General features: G+C 46.3%; 1 protein-coding gene across 2 annotated transcripts in view; it reads right to left on the minus strand.

The window, feature by feature from the left end:
- Nucleotides 1–2,527: 2,527 nt before the first annotated feature.
- LOC126520796 (piwi-like protein 1) overlaps nucleotides 2,528–16,431 on the minus strand; it is a 57,316-nt gene continuing 43,412 nt past the window's right edge. For both annotated transcript variants that reach the window (XM_050169585.3, XM_050169583.3), the window contains exons 17-19: nucleotides 12,775–12,906; nucleotides 4,280–4,427; nucleotides 2,528–3,112 (exon numbers count right to left, since the gene is read on the minus strand). In XM_050169585.3, coding sequence (XP_050025542.1) covers nucleotides 2,996–3,112; nucleotides 4,280–4,427; nucleotides 12,775–12,906 — 397 coding nt within the window. In that variant the 3' untranslated portion in view covers nucleotides 2,528–2,995. The remainder of the gene's footprint in view (nucleotides 3,113–4,279; nucleotides 4,428–12,774; nucleotides 12,907–16,431) is intronic.

A 16,431-nucleotide genomic window follows, 5' to 3' on the forward strand; every position in this document is an offset into this window, starting at 1 on the left:
ATGGCAAACCTAGCGCAGTTGCAGAGGTCAACTAGGAACAGCCGCTTGCAATCGCATGCTTGGATGCTTTCCTCCCACAATTCTGTTTTACGACTAGACCGAGATTGTCAAATGATGCTCCAAAGGTTTTCTTTCCTCTATTGATGCAACACCAAACAGTACCAACACTAGTGGCGCCAACAGTGTGGTTCCTTGCTTTTATTTTTTATTTTATTTACTGTCGTTGCCATAACCATGTTATCTTTTCGTGTATACGACATACTAGAGATCCCCATTCAGACTCTGAGACCTCCTCCTGTATATTGAATTTTGCAACAACTTTACATAATAGCAATAAAACTTGATTCCTATTGCAAGTAGGTGAAAAGATGCCCCTGCAGCACTCATTTTCTACACTGTCGGTACTGCGAACGATATATTAAATTTAGTCTAACGAGGTCTTGCACAAAATCCATTTTTCAATTAATTTTTGTCTTTCAATTTGCTTAATCAGCTGTTATCCACATAAAAAAAAAAAATAAAGGGATCGAGAGCATACCGCACACACACTTGCAGTACAGTCGCCAACCAATAATTCAGACTCGACAGGCACTGCTTAATATAAAAAATAAAGTATCGGATTCTTCAGAAAATTGGCCACTTATTCAAAAGAGGCAAGAAAAAAAAAACAAAGCTTGCCAACGCATTGCTGCACGCACATATCTGTGCCCACACCTGTCACCTGGGGAGTTCGTATTTAGCCCATTTTAATGCTATCACTACACATACACGAAAGTATTGTCAGCAAATGCACCAAATCATTATGGATTTCTTTGCGACAGTCATTGTCCGATACCTTCAGCACTTAATACTAAATATAGTTGGCACAATTTGAAGCCATTTGACTATTCTGAGCAACAAAAATGAGCCGCCCGAGAACGTGTCGCTCTTTGGCTTGACACACGAAACTCTCACTGCTTGCACACCAAATTGTAAATGCAGCCAATAGCAGCTTGTCTTATCCAGTTGTTTGAGTGCAGCTGGAAACTAGTTCATCGGCTAGGCATGACTAGTTTCAGCTCTGAGGATGCACTGGCAACTTCAGTGAGTTCAGTCAAACGCACTTATACCAGATTTTGCAATACTCTGATGTAGCAACAACTGCGCCACTATGAGCTTTTGGGGGCGAGTTGTGGTCAAAGTATTTACTGCAATGTTACCACGCTGGGTATTTGGTTATAACAAATAAATGTGGCTACTGGGCGACTCTGCCGAGAGGAAGCTGAAAAGAAAAAAAAAAATTGTGAGCTGCCGTCCCCGCCTGTGTGCCGTCCACCTTTGCTGCATTGCCAGCCTCATGCGCCGCCTCTCTCCAGTCTCCCTTCCACCCCTCCGAAAAACAAAACGGGTAGCTGCCACATGGCACGCAAACAAGTGCAGTGGCCTGCCTTCCATTTTTGGTACCATCCTGTGGTCACGCCGACGGATTTTCACATTAAGAAAGAAATGTTGCAGTTTCGCAAGGTGGAGCATTGATGGTGATAGCTAAGACAACTACATAAATAAGGTTTGTAGTTTTATCAGTGTTATGCACACTCAGGCGAAGATCTCACTTGATGAGCAAGAACACTCGCTGCAAGCGAAAGCTTCGCACTGTGCCTAGTCTCAGAAACTCCTTGCAATTATACAACGGCCAGCGTCAGAAGCGTAGGAACAAAATGCGCATCAAGGCACCATCTCGGCTCAACCGTTGCGTTTGCTGAAGATTAGTTCCAAGATAGGGTGGATGGCCCACATATGTGCCATGTGCAGCCATATGTAGCCATGTGCAGCTACAGCAAGGGTAGAGTAGAGGAGGTGCACGCTAGGGGAAGGGGCCCAATAGGCGTGCATACACTGCCCCCCCCCCCCCCACCTTCGCTATTTCTAGTGCACGCTTGAGAATTCTAGTGCACCGAGAATCATCTCTTCCCCAACCCTCCTTGCCCTGAAGCAATCATGTGCTTTCGTGTTTCTCCGAACTGTTGGGCATCCCGCGGCTTCTGCAAGTTGTTATGCAACAAATGGCACAGCAGTGTTTCCTGCATACTATGTCCCGGCAGGTGCACTTCCAGCAGCACTTTCGCCGATGATTATTTCGATGTGGAAGGATCTTTTGCTTGGTCGAAATTTTTATAGCTTTTTGCTAGGTCTTCCAGCCGTGTGCATGTTTGAAATGGTTGAAAACTTCGTTAAATCGAAACAATCATAAGATCACTTCCATTTAACTGCAAAACAAGAAGTACATGGTTTTAAACGAACTAAGATTGGGAAATTCAATCAAGGTTTGACTAATCAGTGCAGTGTTAAACAGCATTGTTAGTGGGTTCGACTATATCTGGGAACTAATTGGCAATGAAGGACAGAATCCAAACTTATTAACTTCCAGATGCCATCAGCACATATCTATGTAATGTATTCCATGCCATATACAGGATCGTCAGTGCACTTTTGTCGCCATATAATACAGGCAACATTCACTGGGAGTAAGAACAAAGCAAGCCATATGGCAAAAAGATCTATTTATTAAATGTTATGGACTTTTAACAGTGAAATGATAACATGCAAGGCACTTCACTTCTGCCAAAATCATGCCTCCCTTCGGCAAAAAGAGCTACAAGATGAACTATATCAGCAATGCACAAAAATAAAGGTGACTGGCACTGAACTACTAAAGAACAGTAAGTGGCAGGAGTATTGTCCCCAACGACAAAACGGGAGGTAGTGTGTTTGTGTGTTCTGCCATAGAACAACAAGTGAAAACATATCAAACTGATTGGTATCCAAATGCCCATTCAAATAAAGAAATATTGCAAGTTTTCATCAAACAATACTATCCCAACCTGTGGTTATCAGCTGCACCACAGGTTGGCATGACAGAACAAATGCAAGAGGGGGAACTAAAAAGAAAAAAAAAAAAAAAAACGCTGTCGTGACTTGGCAGTGGTCGAGACCCTCCTGGGGATGCGCATGGAATTCACAGGTAGAAAAGTGTGGTCGCAAGATTCTTGTGCGGCTCGGCATGAAGACTCTGGCCAGCCAGGAAAGCCAGTTTGTGGGCGTACTGGCATGGAGCAGGTACGCGGATTGTGCCCTGTGGAGAAAAAAGAAGGTGCATTACGACAAACTTTTTGTTTTCTTCAAACGCAGCGCACAGGACACGAAAGTGAAAAAGGAGTAACAATAAAGCACGCATTGGTGATAGCAAAATCGTCACTCTTAGTACAAGCTTTAATAAGTGACAAAACAAATTTTGGTACAACTTGAATTGAAATCTGGGATTTTACCTGCCAAACCCACATTTCGATTATGAGGCACGCCATAGTGAGGGACTCCGGATTAATTTTGACTACCAGGGGATCTTTAACGTGACCCCAATACACGGGACACTGGTGCTTTTGCATTGAATTTCGGCAGTTAAGGACGGCATTAGTTTCTGTGAAATCGGTTGAAATTACATTGAGATGAGGCATCCGCATGCAATGTCTCGTGAATCTCATCAAGAGTAAGCATGTTTTTAGGTAGGACTTCACAGTAAGCAAGGCTTGGCATCCCTCGGCGGCCTCTGCCATAGTTGTGCCTGCACGTCCCGCAGCGTGACTGCGCAGTGTGTCCCGTACCGTTCACTTAAAAAAATATACAATTCATGTGACTGGTTTCCACAAGACTGAACGATATGGCATTCTGGGAAGAATATTTAGGCTAATACGCTTTCCCCAAAGCAAGGACACTGGTGTGAAAGCTCCTTCGAGATCTAATTTCTGGAGTGAGCGTTTGCCATCAAAGAGAAAAAAAAAGGGGGGGGGGGGGGGGGGGGGGGGGGCAAAGAAGCATCATCTGTGGACCTGTCCAGCTGCATTAATTCAAGGTTCAAGGAATCATAACTTGGAGTGTGGTGTTGTTCCAAGGATTTTATAGACTGCCATGGACAACTGACTAACGCAAAGAACTTTTTCAAGGAATGCAAAAATTGGAAATTGAACACCGATCTGTGTGCCCCAAAAGATGACTTCAAGCACAGAGCATATTGGAGAGAGAGCTTTACACAGTGGAGGAAGCAGAGCACCTGACAAACCTTATCCAGGCAGCTAGGAAAAACAACTATGCCCTGTCACCTCGCCTAGACATCACTTATTCTAGTTCAAAAGAAGTCTCCTGCCTTGCTGTGCCTTGCCGAATAGCTCGACATGAGACAGCACATACAACAATGAATAAGCTCTTTCACTTGCAAGCTGACAGTGAACAAAGGACAGGTGCTTACCGGCCAGTTGAAGTACAAGTGGGTGAGCTTGTAGGACAGGCGCTGCATGTGCTCAGGCTTCAGTGTAGTCGTGTCGTGGATGACATTGAAGTGTGTGGGTGCCACGGTTCCCTGACGTACACTCTGGGAGACTAGATAGAAGTCATACCTGCAATGTAAAGGTTACAAGCAAAGAGTTTGTACACTGTTATCTGTTACTGCTTTGTTCAGGTGCAAGCAGCAAGTTATCTCTTTTTTTTCAGTTAAGGGGAGACGCGGGTCTTGAAATGTCAAAAAATCGCAAAATAGTCGATTTTCGGAGAAGTGTGTTTTCGCTACGTTTATACATTCAAGAATCCCTCCGCGAAATCTAGAGCCTAAATTTAATCGGAAAATAATAAAAAAACACTTATACGGGCCAGGGTGGCCGCGGAATTAGCAAAAAATCGCCAAAAATGTTCGAACTTCGCGCCGTCGTCATTTGCGAACGCGTTGGCCGGCGGGCGCCATTTTGAGCTTGTTTGGAAGCTGCTTTCTTTGTGCGTATTTTGCGCCGGTTCAATATGGCGTAGGTGAGGAGGAACCGCCGCTATCGCATCATTCCTGAAGGATGCGCCCGTGCCGCTGATTGGCCAAAGCACGCACGCCCCCCGAGCGCCTCGCTCTTATTGGTCTGGCGCCGTTTGAGTGCCGATTCTCGCGTTCCCGACAGGCTGGTCGCTCTCGTGCGCGCTGCGTGTTTGTGTGGTTTCATCGCGCCGCTGTGAACGTTCGGCCGCTCGCTTCTCGACAACGTTCGATGAAGTGTCTTTTTCGCTGCCCGAATGGCTGGAGGAGATCGTCGTATGAAGACTACTACGCGTCAAGCGTTCGGCAAGGCGCGAAGGCGGCCGTGGAATGCGCGACAGAAGACGGATAAGCCTGTCGTGTACCCGGAGTTGCCGGCTGCTGGTCTGCCTAAAGATTCTGCCGGATCGAGTTCCGAGCTGCAACCCAGTACGTCTAGCATCAACACTTCGTCCACCCACGCCTCGCGTGTTGGCGCAGACCGTGCAGATACAGTTTTCTTCACGACCGAAGAAAGAAGCAAGCGCGCAGCGATCGCCGATAAGGCGAAAACGCGCCTGGCGTCGCAGTCTGCAACGGAGCGAAAGTTTGAGCTGCTGGGTGTTGACACGAAAGAGGACGACAGCGGAACGGAACTTGCGATCGTGGATTTATCCGTAGTGCAAGACTTTTTGGACTTATGCCGTGTCGTGCGTGCGCCAAGAAATCGCTGAGGCTTTCGAAGGACCCCGCCAAGGAGTACGGGCTCTGTGCCAAGCTTGTGCTGGAGTGCTCCACGTGTGGCATGCGCGAAAGGATCGTCGGAGGCTTCACATGTCCAACAAGGATCACACAAACAGAAATGCTTTGATAAACAAGCTTGCAAAGGGGCACAAGCCACCAACAGACTCTGCCTACAGTCCTGGGTTTTTTTTATAGGTATAGGTGTGACCTTTTGCTGAATGCACAATTATGAGTGTGTGCAAGAGATAATTTTTTTTAAATTTGAGTTCTGGGATTTTACGTTCCAAAACCGTGATATGATCCTGGACCAATTTTGACCACTTGGGAAGCGCTACAACACAAGCACAGGAACTTTTTTGCTTTTCAGCTCCATTGAGATATGGCGAGCACCACTGGGATTTGATCCAAATTTCTTGTTGTAGCCATAAACTTTGTGGAAAGGACATATTTTGTTGTGGCCATGAACTCTGCGCAACTTTATTTGCATAGGGATGCCATTTGTGTGCCTTCTGTACAACAAGGAACTAAAACAGGAATGTGAAGCTCGTGGTGCTAGCTTTCTGGCATTTGTTTCAATGACTATGCATGATTTGCAACCAATATCTCAATGTTATCTTTGCAAAATGGCCATATATATGTCATGAACTTGTTGCTGAAAGACAGGGCTACATGGTGGTGCAATTTATATTGCCATATTGTTAGTCCATTAAAAGTTATAGTGAACTGAAAGTTCAAACTCGTGTTTCTCAGCTTCATGTTTTTGGACACCGCACACTGCCTTACGGGGGATCTTCATATGTTCTTTCCGAGTACCAGCAAAATGTTTAGTAATCAATATATTTGTGTCGAATGGATCTAGCCGGTGATGCTATTTATTTATTTCTAAAGTTGCCGGCTAAATTTTAATTGCCACTAAATACAAATGAAAATTAGCAAGAGTATTGAAATTATGTTTACAACTGGTATTTTTGCATTATAATTGCACTGAGAACAATAAAAATAGCATCACCGGCTAGAGCTACTCTTTGGCGTTCTGGCCGTATACTTTGTTTTTTCTTTTGACAAAGTTAAGTCTTTGAAAAGTCCCGTAAGAAATTGATTGAATTTCTGTATTAAAAACTTTGCATCATTTGTTCTAATGAAGATATACAAAATCTAATTAGATATTTGCAATCAGCAGAAAAAGCTGAACAATACTGTTAAATATCATCCCGTTCACACTAAAATTAACAAAGTTGGTTTTGGGACCCACGTCTCCCCTTAAGGGGGGACATGGGTTGTGGAGATTATTACCTGCATCTTATGGCCAAATCTGATGAAAATATACAAGCTTACTTAGTTTTTCGTGCTGATTTCAAATATGCAATAATCTTTCTTGTAGGTTCATTAGTTCAGGAGACTGACGGTGCTGCCACTCTATTGTTTCCGGAGACAATGGAAAAAAAACTGCTGAGCAGAAATTGAATGTTATTGCATAGCTAGATACTATAATGTGCTATAACTGCAATGCTGCAAAAAAGTTTTCAAATGAAATTTTAATTAGCCATTCTGCAGGTGATCAAAATTCTTTCCTTGACCTAAGGCTACCACACCAAAAGAAAATTCATAAAATGGAAATATACATACGCACAAATTTGAAATTCTGCTCTCAGCACTTTGTAATATGTAGATTAGGCTTTCTGCTAAAGAAAGAATTAGTGCTCTAGCTGTTCTAGATCGAGATATCACTTCGACAGTCTAGTGAAGTGACCCAAAAACATGTTTTGAGAAAAGTGATAAAACGTGCAAAACCCTACTTTATTTACAAATTTACAGCTGTAACAGCTCAGTAGGCACCAGGCATGTAGTCCTGCTGACTCCCAGCTCCGGTGTGCCGCTTTTTGAGGGACTGGCGCAATTCAAATATGCAATAATCTTTCTTGTAGGTTCATTAGTTCAGGAGATTGACGGTGCTGCCACTCTATTGTTTCCGGAGACAATGGAAACAAAACTGCCGAGCAGAAATTGAATATTATTGCATAGCTAGATACTATAATGTGCAATAACTGCAATGCTGCAAAAAGTTTTCAAATGAAATTTTAATTAGCCATTCTGCAGGTGATCAAAATTCTTTCCTTGACCTAAGGCTACCACACCAAAAGAAAATTCATAAAATGGAAATATACATACGCACAAATTTGAAATTCTGCTCTCAGCACTTTGTAATATGTAGATTAGGCTTTCTGCTAAAGAAAGAATTAGTGCTCTAGCTGTTCTAGATCATGAGATATCACTTCGACAGTCTAGTGAAGTGACCCAAAAACATGTTTTGAGAAAAGTGAGAAAACGTGCAAAACCCTACTTTATTTACAAATTTACAGCTGTAACAGCTCAGTAGGCACCAGGCATGTAGTCCTGCTGACTCCCAGCTCCGGTGTGCCGCTTTTTGAGGGACTGGCGCAAATTTTGTGATGCTTTGCATTTCTTGGCTGATGCTGTCATTCGACGCCTATATTTCTCGGCCATGAGGGTGCGACTTTGCTCGCTCGGATTTAGACATAGTTCTTTCATTATGTCCTTTGAGGCCCTTGCCCTTGCACACAGCGATGTTCCCAGTATGACCCACGTTCAGTTCGGCGTAAAGTTCGCGAACCGACCGCGCGCAGTCGCTCGTCAGATTACGCGACGCGCGATCGGCCGCTGGCGTCAACTTCGTCTTCACGTAGCTCTGGCACGTTTTCGTGTGAAGAGCCCGACGGCTGATGCCCATCAACGAGACAAACGTCATTGAGCGCGGTCTGTCGGTTCTCCGCTGCCTGCATGGCACGCGTAGCCAAAACGTTCACAGCAAAGGGTTTCATTCGTTCAGCACTGTGAACGCGCGGCGAGCTCCACACCGACGCAATCTCTCCACAATTTGCGCACATAAAACGCAGCTTCACAGCGAGTCCATATTCCCGCTCGTCTCGGACGATTTATAAGGCACCACTGCAGATGTTGCAGTTCGCAAATGTTAATAATGTGTTCACGGCACTCAAATCCACAATCGTAAACGTAGTCCCATCAGGCGGGCGAAGTGCATCGTCGGTGCTGTCACCCACACTCGCGTTTCCTCTCCGTCGCTGGAGCGGAAGACAACTCCGATAGCTTTGCTTTGGCTTTCGCTTCCTCCTCCTCCCGCTTGGAGGGTTGCCGGTAGATCGTATCTTGCCGTACGCGAGCGCTGGGTCGAAGGGTCAACGGCTGGCGGACTTGTCACAGTATCCGCAGCAGCCGATGCGGTCGTTAGGCCTGCCGTTGCTGCATCGACGATTTCGGCATCGGTCGCTGAGGTTGTGGCGTCCTGAGCGTTTTGCAGTGTTGAGCAGCGTTTTTTGAAGTTTTCGATGAGTGTCCGTCCCACTTTTTGCGCACCAAACTTGTGCCGCGTTCGAAATTTGCGTTCCGTTTCAGATATCGCGTTGACACTGGGGCAAGATGGCGCATCTCAGTGCGCGGCTCCAAGCGCGGAGCAGACGATGGCCATGCAGTTCCGCCAATCGGGAGGCAAGCTCAAGTCACGTGCACCGAGTGACGAATAGGAGGGCGTTCTAGTACCTTTCTTTGCCACGCATTTTATAAGTGGCCAATGGCTAAATGGGGCCCGTTCTGGCGGGAATTTGAAGGGAAAAGTCGGCTCTTTCAAATGAGACCAAGATGTCCGCGCTAGCACACGTGGAAGAGCAGGCGCGCGTTTCGGAAAATATGCCGTTTCAGCGCAAGTTCCGCCTGAAATTCAGCTAGTACATGTCGTATAAGGCGTCACTGCGGCTAAAATACTGATGTTATCGGTATGAAATTAACAATATAGATGCAATAATAGCTGTACATTCCAAAAATGCAAGAAAAGAAATCGAGTTTTTTTCGCGATTTTTGGTCGCCACAACCCGTGTCCCCCCTTAAGGGGGGACACGGGGATCAAATCACGAAAAAATGTCCGTTTTTGGAAAGCATGTTTTGGTACCTGCAATGTTTAGTCTACGCTGTATCAAAGCGGTTTGGCTGAAAACACACTAAAAGTGCGCCCCAAAAAATTAACTTAGTGTGCACGGCGAGACAATAGCTTTAAATTGGGCAAGATCACGGCAGTTTGCAGAGCCTTATCTCGTCTTTCACACCACCGAGCGCCTCCATCTTGGTATCGTTCGAAAGCTCGAAGTTTCGCCATTCCGCTTCTCAATTCCTCGGTTGTCGCCATCTTGTAACAAACGTGACATCTCAAAAGAAGCGCAGGTTTGCTTAAGGTGGTCATATGGGCCCCTCCGATGAAAGCAGGCTTCCGATTGGCTGCCTTGCTGAAAGGCTCTCCCTATTGGTTGCTGCTGCGGCAGCGGGCAAGCTGGCAACTGCAGTTGTCTGCTTCGCAAATCACGCCGGTGTCTTTACTTGACCTGCAGCATTCGGGTTTCCAAGAGCTTCCAGGATAGTGATCGATCGTCGCTCGTTTGAGAAGAAATTTTAAACAAAGCACGCCTCCAGAAAACGGAAGCGAAAGCCTCTACGGCGACGATTAATTGGAGAAGCTGAGCGCCCGATTCAACATGTGCATAACATGCTACGCTATCTTGCCCTATGCGACTCCAGCAGTGAAGCTGACAATTATCCTGTGCCATAGACACCGATAATGCAGTCGACACAAGACGTGCCGACGGAAGCTCCCACGCCTCAGCGTACAGCCGCGCGAATCATTAGCAGAGCAAATCGTTAAAGGCAACGTGGGTAGAAGGTTACTATCACTGGCAAACATGGTGTACTCTGCTTCTGATGCATCATGCAACAATGACATAGCCTGTGAGCGAGCCCCAACCATCGACGAGCTAAAATGAGATACAGTAAAAGCTCGTTAATTCGAATTCCGCGGGGATGCTTTGAAAATTCGAATTATACAAAATTCGAACTAATGGAAGTCAGAAAAAAATCGCTCGGTTAAGGCGCATATATAGTCTGACGTGGCGTGAGCACGCGCGCACACGCTACGTCACGTTGGCGTGAACAACGTCTATACTTCGAAGCTCTGGCGCAGCCAACGTAACCGGACGCGGCCAGCGCGGTCCGACGCGCCCGACGTCGAGATGGCTCTTGCTCCATCCGCGCGTTTGTCGCGCTGACTGGGGCGGAGAAAAAAAAAGTCTCCGTCTCGCGCGAGAAGCGAAGCATCGATTGCGATAGAAAATTAGTAGATAGCTATACGAAGTAAGGATAATAGTTTTATCGGACGTATAAACTTGTGAGCATTTGCTTACTAACTAAATTAACAAGCACTGTGTCACGCGCGCACAGGTGAGCATGAACGCATCTCGCTCGATGACCGCGGAAACTCGCTGAAAAACGCTGGAGTGAGAGCACGCAGCAGTAGCAGCGAGCGAATTGACGTTTGTACAGCCCTCGCTTTAACGCGAACGAAACGTAGAAAGCACATCGAATAGGAAGCTACCGGCAATACGCGCACTCTGCAAACATCGCAGATCGCTTTGAAGACGAGGCCCACGCGGGCGCGCACTTTGGCCACTACGCAGATCGCTTTCAAGATGCGGCGGCCGCATGGCCGCGCCGTAAGCAGCAGCTGCCTCAGCCGCCGAAGATCGTCCCCCGGTCCCTCCCTCGCCTTGCACGCGACAAGAGAGGGTGCGCTCCGCCCCACCTTCCCCTCTCGCGCACGCGAGATTGAGCCGCGTTCGCCGGCTCACCCTCGCACGCTCGTACGCAAAGAACATGGCGCGCGGCGAGGGTGTTATCGTCCTTGCCGCTGATCGAAAAAGCAAAGCTGCGCGACCCGCGCGGCGACGCCAGCGTGCTCCCGCGCACTAGCACTCTCCCCATCCACGATGATGCGAAGTTCGAATTATCGGTGGCGGTGCGGATTTCAGTGTGAATTAGCGGGATGTGTTACATATCGCTTTCAATACATTGTGGGACGGACCACGGCAACTAGTTCGAATTATCCGAAATTTCGAATTAACGAGTAGTGAATTAACGAGCTTTTACTGTAACTGGAGATACACTGGACATGTCGTCTCAACGTCGCACCATTCAGATGCACCTCGAGCCGCGTTTCATGTCAGCAGTGATGGCAGAAGCGCAAGAATGCAGCGTTCATGACTCCCTTCCCCCCATGCGGTCTCTGCAACTAAACAGAAGTTCAATTCGATGGACCAGCAAGGCCAAGAACAAATTTTCAAAGGCCCTCCAAACAACGATGCAAAGGTGCAAGAAGATGTCCGACAGCTATGATGCCAAATATTGTTGCCCTGATGCGTTCTAATAAATCTGCACTGCTTGAAAAACTTTGCAGCCCCTTTCTTGCTCTCTCTTTCTCTCGCTCTTTTTGTCGTAGGTCACCTTGCTTGTGGAAAGCATAGCATAACAATGGCTGGACCAATTATAACCCACTTTGTTTTGTAGTGATCCATAAACTGTGCTGTACATGAACACAGTCCTGAAAGGTTTCTTTCTCTTTCCATTATTTTATTATTTCACAATAACGACATGGCTCTATGCAGTGAAGCACAGTCATATGCATTTTATGCTGCGCAAAAAATTATTAGGGAACTAAAAAAAAAATATCTACAGTCTTGATGAAGATTAGACATTTGGGCAAACATGCAAAGCATTCCCAGTTCCCTGCCGTTTCGTTCCTGTGCAAGGTTCTCAACACGCAAGGAACTTGTAAATTCTTATAAAACAAATACTAACGAAGATACGTTAGCGAAATTTTGGGTCAGCCTCTTTATTGCAATCTGCAGTGTGTGTGTTAAATTTCAGCCCTTTCTGCCCAGAAAGAAAATGTTATTTCTCATCCCCTCCTCCTCCCTTAATGAACATATAAACACTTCAGCTCTTTTCAAACTCTCAACACTTTTCAAAGTCAACCAGTAATACCTGGTCACAAGCACTACACATGTTGATAGACCAATTTAATTTCAAGATTTCTCATGGCCACTGCTTTGTAAAACCAGGCACAGCTGACTGATCATTTGAACTTGGCAAATGAAAATATAGCTAATTCTGCTCAACATGGTGGTCAACTTAGCACCCTGGCCATTGATCGGCGACTGTGCCAATAAAACATGCATTGTGGTGAGCTTCAGCACTGAAGTGAAAGTTGCCTTGCTGCTCAGTGCAGAACACTTGGAGCTATCAGCATTACAGTTATCTTGCAAAGCATGAGCATAAACATTTCTATACGCAAACATGAGATAAAGTTTTACCGTTCAGGCCTGGTGACGTTGTTGTCAATGACTGTTCCCGGGGGGGGATTCTGGTATCCACCACCCCTGTTGTCAATGCTGAAGAAACGGGCGGCAATCCTCTTGGTGACGACAACAAAGGCAAGCTGAGGCCTAAGGTAAAGAACAGCACAGAGATCGAAAGGTCAGGCATCATTCCGAGATAAACTTGACCTGCATGAATTTCACGTATGCCTTCGGAAAACGAGTTCTCCATGCAAACACGTGATGTACTATATTTAAAAGATTTCTAGCAGACATTACTTCAACCAAGAATTTGGGTACAGTCAATGACCAGTTCTTCGGAGATGCTCGATGATTTGAAGCCTTGGACATGGCTGTACCGATTTGAGCCCTTCAGGACAGTGAAGGGCATGCATTCATTTTTCGGAGTGCCTAAGTTTACAGATGTCTTCGCAGTCCCTAGTCAAGAAGTCTCACAGTGACTCTGCTAACCATTTATCCATCAAGATAGAACAAGTAATTGCCATCAATACACATAACGCTGCCACAAGTAATATACCCACGTTTTGAAGCGTGCTTGGATACAGAGAAAGGCAAACATCCACATAAGTACACACCTGATGCAGCTTGTGTACAGGCTACCGCTGGTGGAGTGTTCTTTTTATCAGTACAGTCGATTCCGGATATATCAAACTGATATCTTGAGTTATTGTCTGTATCAAACAGCTGTAATATCGCCATGCAAAAGTGTAGCAATGTACTATGCACACAGCAAGCTCCCATGCACACATATTGGTTCTAGTCGAATCTCGTTAATTCGAACTTCCGGTTTATTCAAAATAACGCTGCAGTCCCATAAAACTTATGTACAGTCGCCGACTGATTTTTCGGACTCCAGAAATTCGGACATGCTCGATTATTCGGTCTGCTTCGCGGCACCGCCATTCTCCCCATAGACCATAATGTATAGCAACTGCCGAAAGTTCGGACACCTTGCAACCTCTCGTCTGATTTTTTGGACACTCCTTCAGCGAACTCGATCGAGAGCATCATGCACCAACTCTGACTAAAGTCTCTCAATAATTAACTCTGACCGGTGCACGGTTCGACTTGCTGAACGCCATTTTGTTTTGAACGGAGCCTCCTTGCTGCCCCACGAAGTGGCGCTACTGCAAATCCCCGCTCATCATCATTGTTTCTGCCTGGTTCGTAGCTACAGCAGTTCCGGTCTCAGCTTAGTAAGCCATGTGAAGACAATCTAGCAGCTGATTTATTTCTTCGTGCACGACGCTGCAAGTAAGCCACGTTTTTGTTTGTGCGACTGGGGTCGGCATGGTGTTTGCTTTGAGTGCAGTGTCGAGGTTGCGGTGATGCAACGCGGCATACGGAAACATCGCGTGAAGTGTCTAATGGCGCCGACAGTGCCCACGCAGACTGCGCTGGGGAATGCCGGCAAGCAGGTGCCGGGAGGCCTAGGATTTGTCGCCTTCCGATGTGCTCCCTACTGATGCCGAAAATGTTCTGCCGGGACCTGCGCAGTGGTTGTATTGCGATTCCGGACACAGTCTCATTTGACAATGCGTCACAGGTGCTGATACTGCTGTACTGACGTGCGCAGAACTCGACGACGGCGAGATCATTCGTCAGGTTTCTGCTGCGCCGCCGGACGATGACTCCGAGTCGGAAGATGACGCACCATGTGCTGCGGAGCACATGGTGCGTCATGGTGCGTACACGCTCCGCATGCTTGTACAAGCAGTGACTGTGCTTTCAGCCGCCTATAGTGATCGTACGACCCTCTCCGAGATTCAGGCTTATCTGATTGCGCATATTCACGATTTCTTCAAGCCTACTGCCGAGCCCGAATAAGTGCGTGGAAATAAAAAATTTCTTTTCTTTTTTTCTTAATCTGCTTTTTCAGACACCTGTTTATTCGGACACTTCCACAGTCCCCGTGAGGTCCGCATAAACGGTCGGCGACTGTATATTCCAATGGGCATAAACGCACAGCAATTCGCGTGCGCAAACATTTGCAACAGTTAATTCAAACATACTGTGCTCTGACAATGCTCTCAGCAGTGTGCCAAATCACGCGGCGGCGCCTCCGACCAGCAGTGTTCCGATCCTGGTATAGAGGAATGGCTTAAGGGGGGACATGGGGATCAAAGCAAACTTTTTTTATTTACCAGCCGACTTTGATGAAATTTTGCACAGGTGTTAATAATATCACATAAACAAAACTGAAAATATGGCTGCAATATCTGAAGTACTTTTTTGTCTACAAAATTTTTCTGCTTTCATTTTTGCAAAATGCCTGCACACCTGTATATTGATGGTAGGAGTTCAAGCAAACATTGATAGCACTCCTATATGTATCCTCCACACAGTGACATTCCTGTAATTTTTTTAGCCTACCAGATTTTTTTTATATTCTCATTCCTTGGTAGCTACTTCAGTTGCATGAAAATCTCGACTGTGAAAACAAAAGATAAATTATTGAAGCAACTATTTTGAAAACAAAACATGTCACTGTGTGCAGTGGTGCACAATGAGTGTAACAAAACAAACGGTGTAAAAATATTTATAACAGTGGCTGAGATATTGGCTCTGCAAGTTGACCTTGGTGGTAGAAAAAAGTTTTGAGAAAAAGGTGTTCGAAGTTTTGAGCCATGTTTATTCGAGTAGAAACCACCAGCCTTGTAGGTGCAGGTGTCAGGTTGATCTCTTGGCTTCTTGGATCTTTTATGCTTGCTTTCATGTGCTTTTTGTGCCCTCTTCTTGCTCAAGGCATCTTTCTCAGCCGCTCGACTCGCTCGAGTCTGTCACCACCGAGCATGCTCCTCCCGCCGTAAACCCTATCTTCCGTTCGGTTGCCGGCACAGAACCAAGTGACGCGACGACAGTGGCGGCGATCATATTCAACACCTCCGACAAGATGAATTGTAACTCAAGATGCGACTGTATGGTGCGACCGTTGCTGATGCACGGTTCGTTTTCACGGCCGGCAGACGCACGCGCTTGGACCGCACTTTCGTCATTCATCTCGGTGACGGCGGTGGCACAATCGGGGTACGTCGCGGAGTACAGTGCAGTCCACTTATAACGATATCGATAAAGACGAAAAATATGATCGTTATAACCGATGATCGCTATATCTGGACTGCAGTTATCAAAAAAAAAAAAATTTTTTTTAAACGCGTTTGCGCTCTTTACCTTTGCAGCTCTGAACTCGAATTCGCTACTTGCTGTAAAGAATACATGATGTATACAGTAGGCCGTGAAAAACAAACTTTATTTCTAGCGCCAATGACCGTGTCAAGGATTAGGCGCGCCGAAATAGTCCGAAATCTGCACTTGCTTTTGCGGCAGCCTCAGCTTCACAACCGCGGTGTGCATGGATTCCAGCTGCTGCGCGAACACTGGCGGCAATCCTTTAGCATGCATAAAATCAATTAAGGAGTCGATCGACGACAGTGCACTTTGCGTGGACATCGTGGTCGAGGTCAAGGAGCCACTGTCGATCTCGTTGTCACTGTCGCTGATGCCGTCGCCACCGTCGCACAACTTTGCGTCTGTCGAGACAGCGCATCTTCGGCGATCGCCTCGTCGGTGACCTCATCGCAGAACGAGGCAGCACTGTCTGCAGTCAAAAACTCCTCCTTCGACACACCACTT

The sequence above is a fragment of the Dermacentor andersoni genome, chromosome 3, assembly GCF_023375885.2.
Source record: "Dermacentor andersoni chromosome 3, qqDerAnde1_hic_scaffold, whole genome shotgun sequence".
NCBI classification, from domain to species: domain Eukaryota; kingdom Metazoa; phylum Arthropoda; class Arachnida; order Ixodida; family Ixodidae; genus Dermacentor; species Dermacentor andersoni.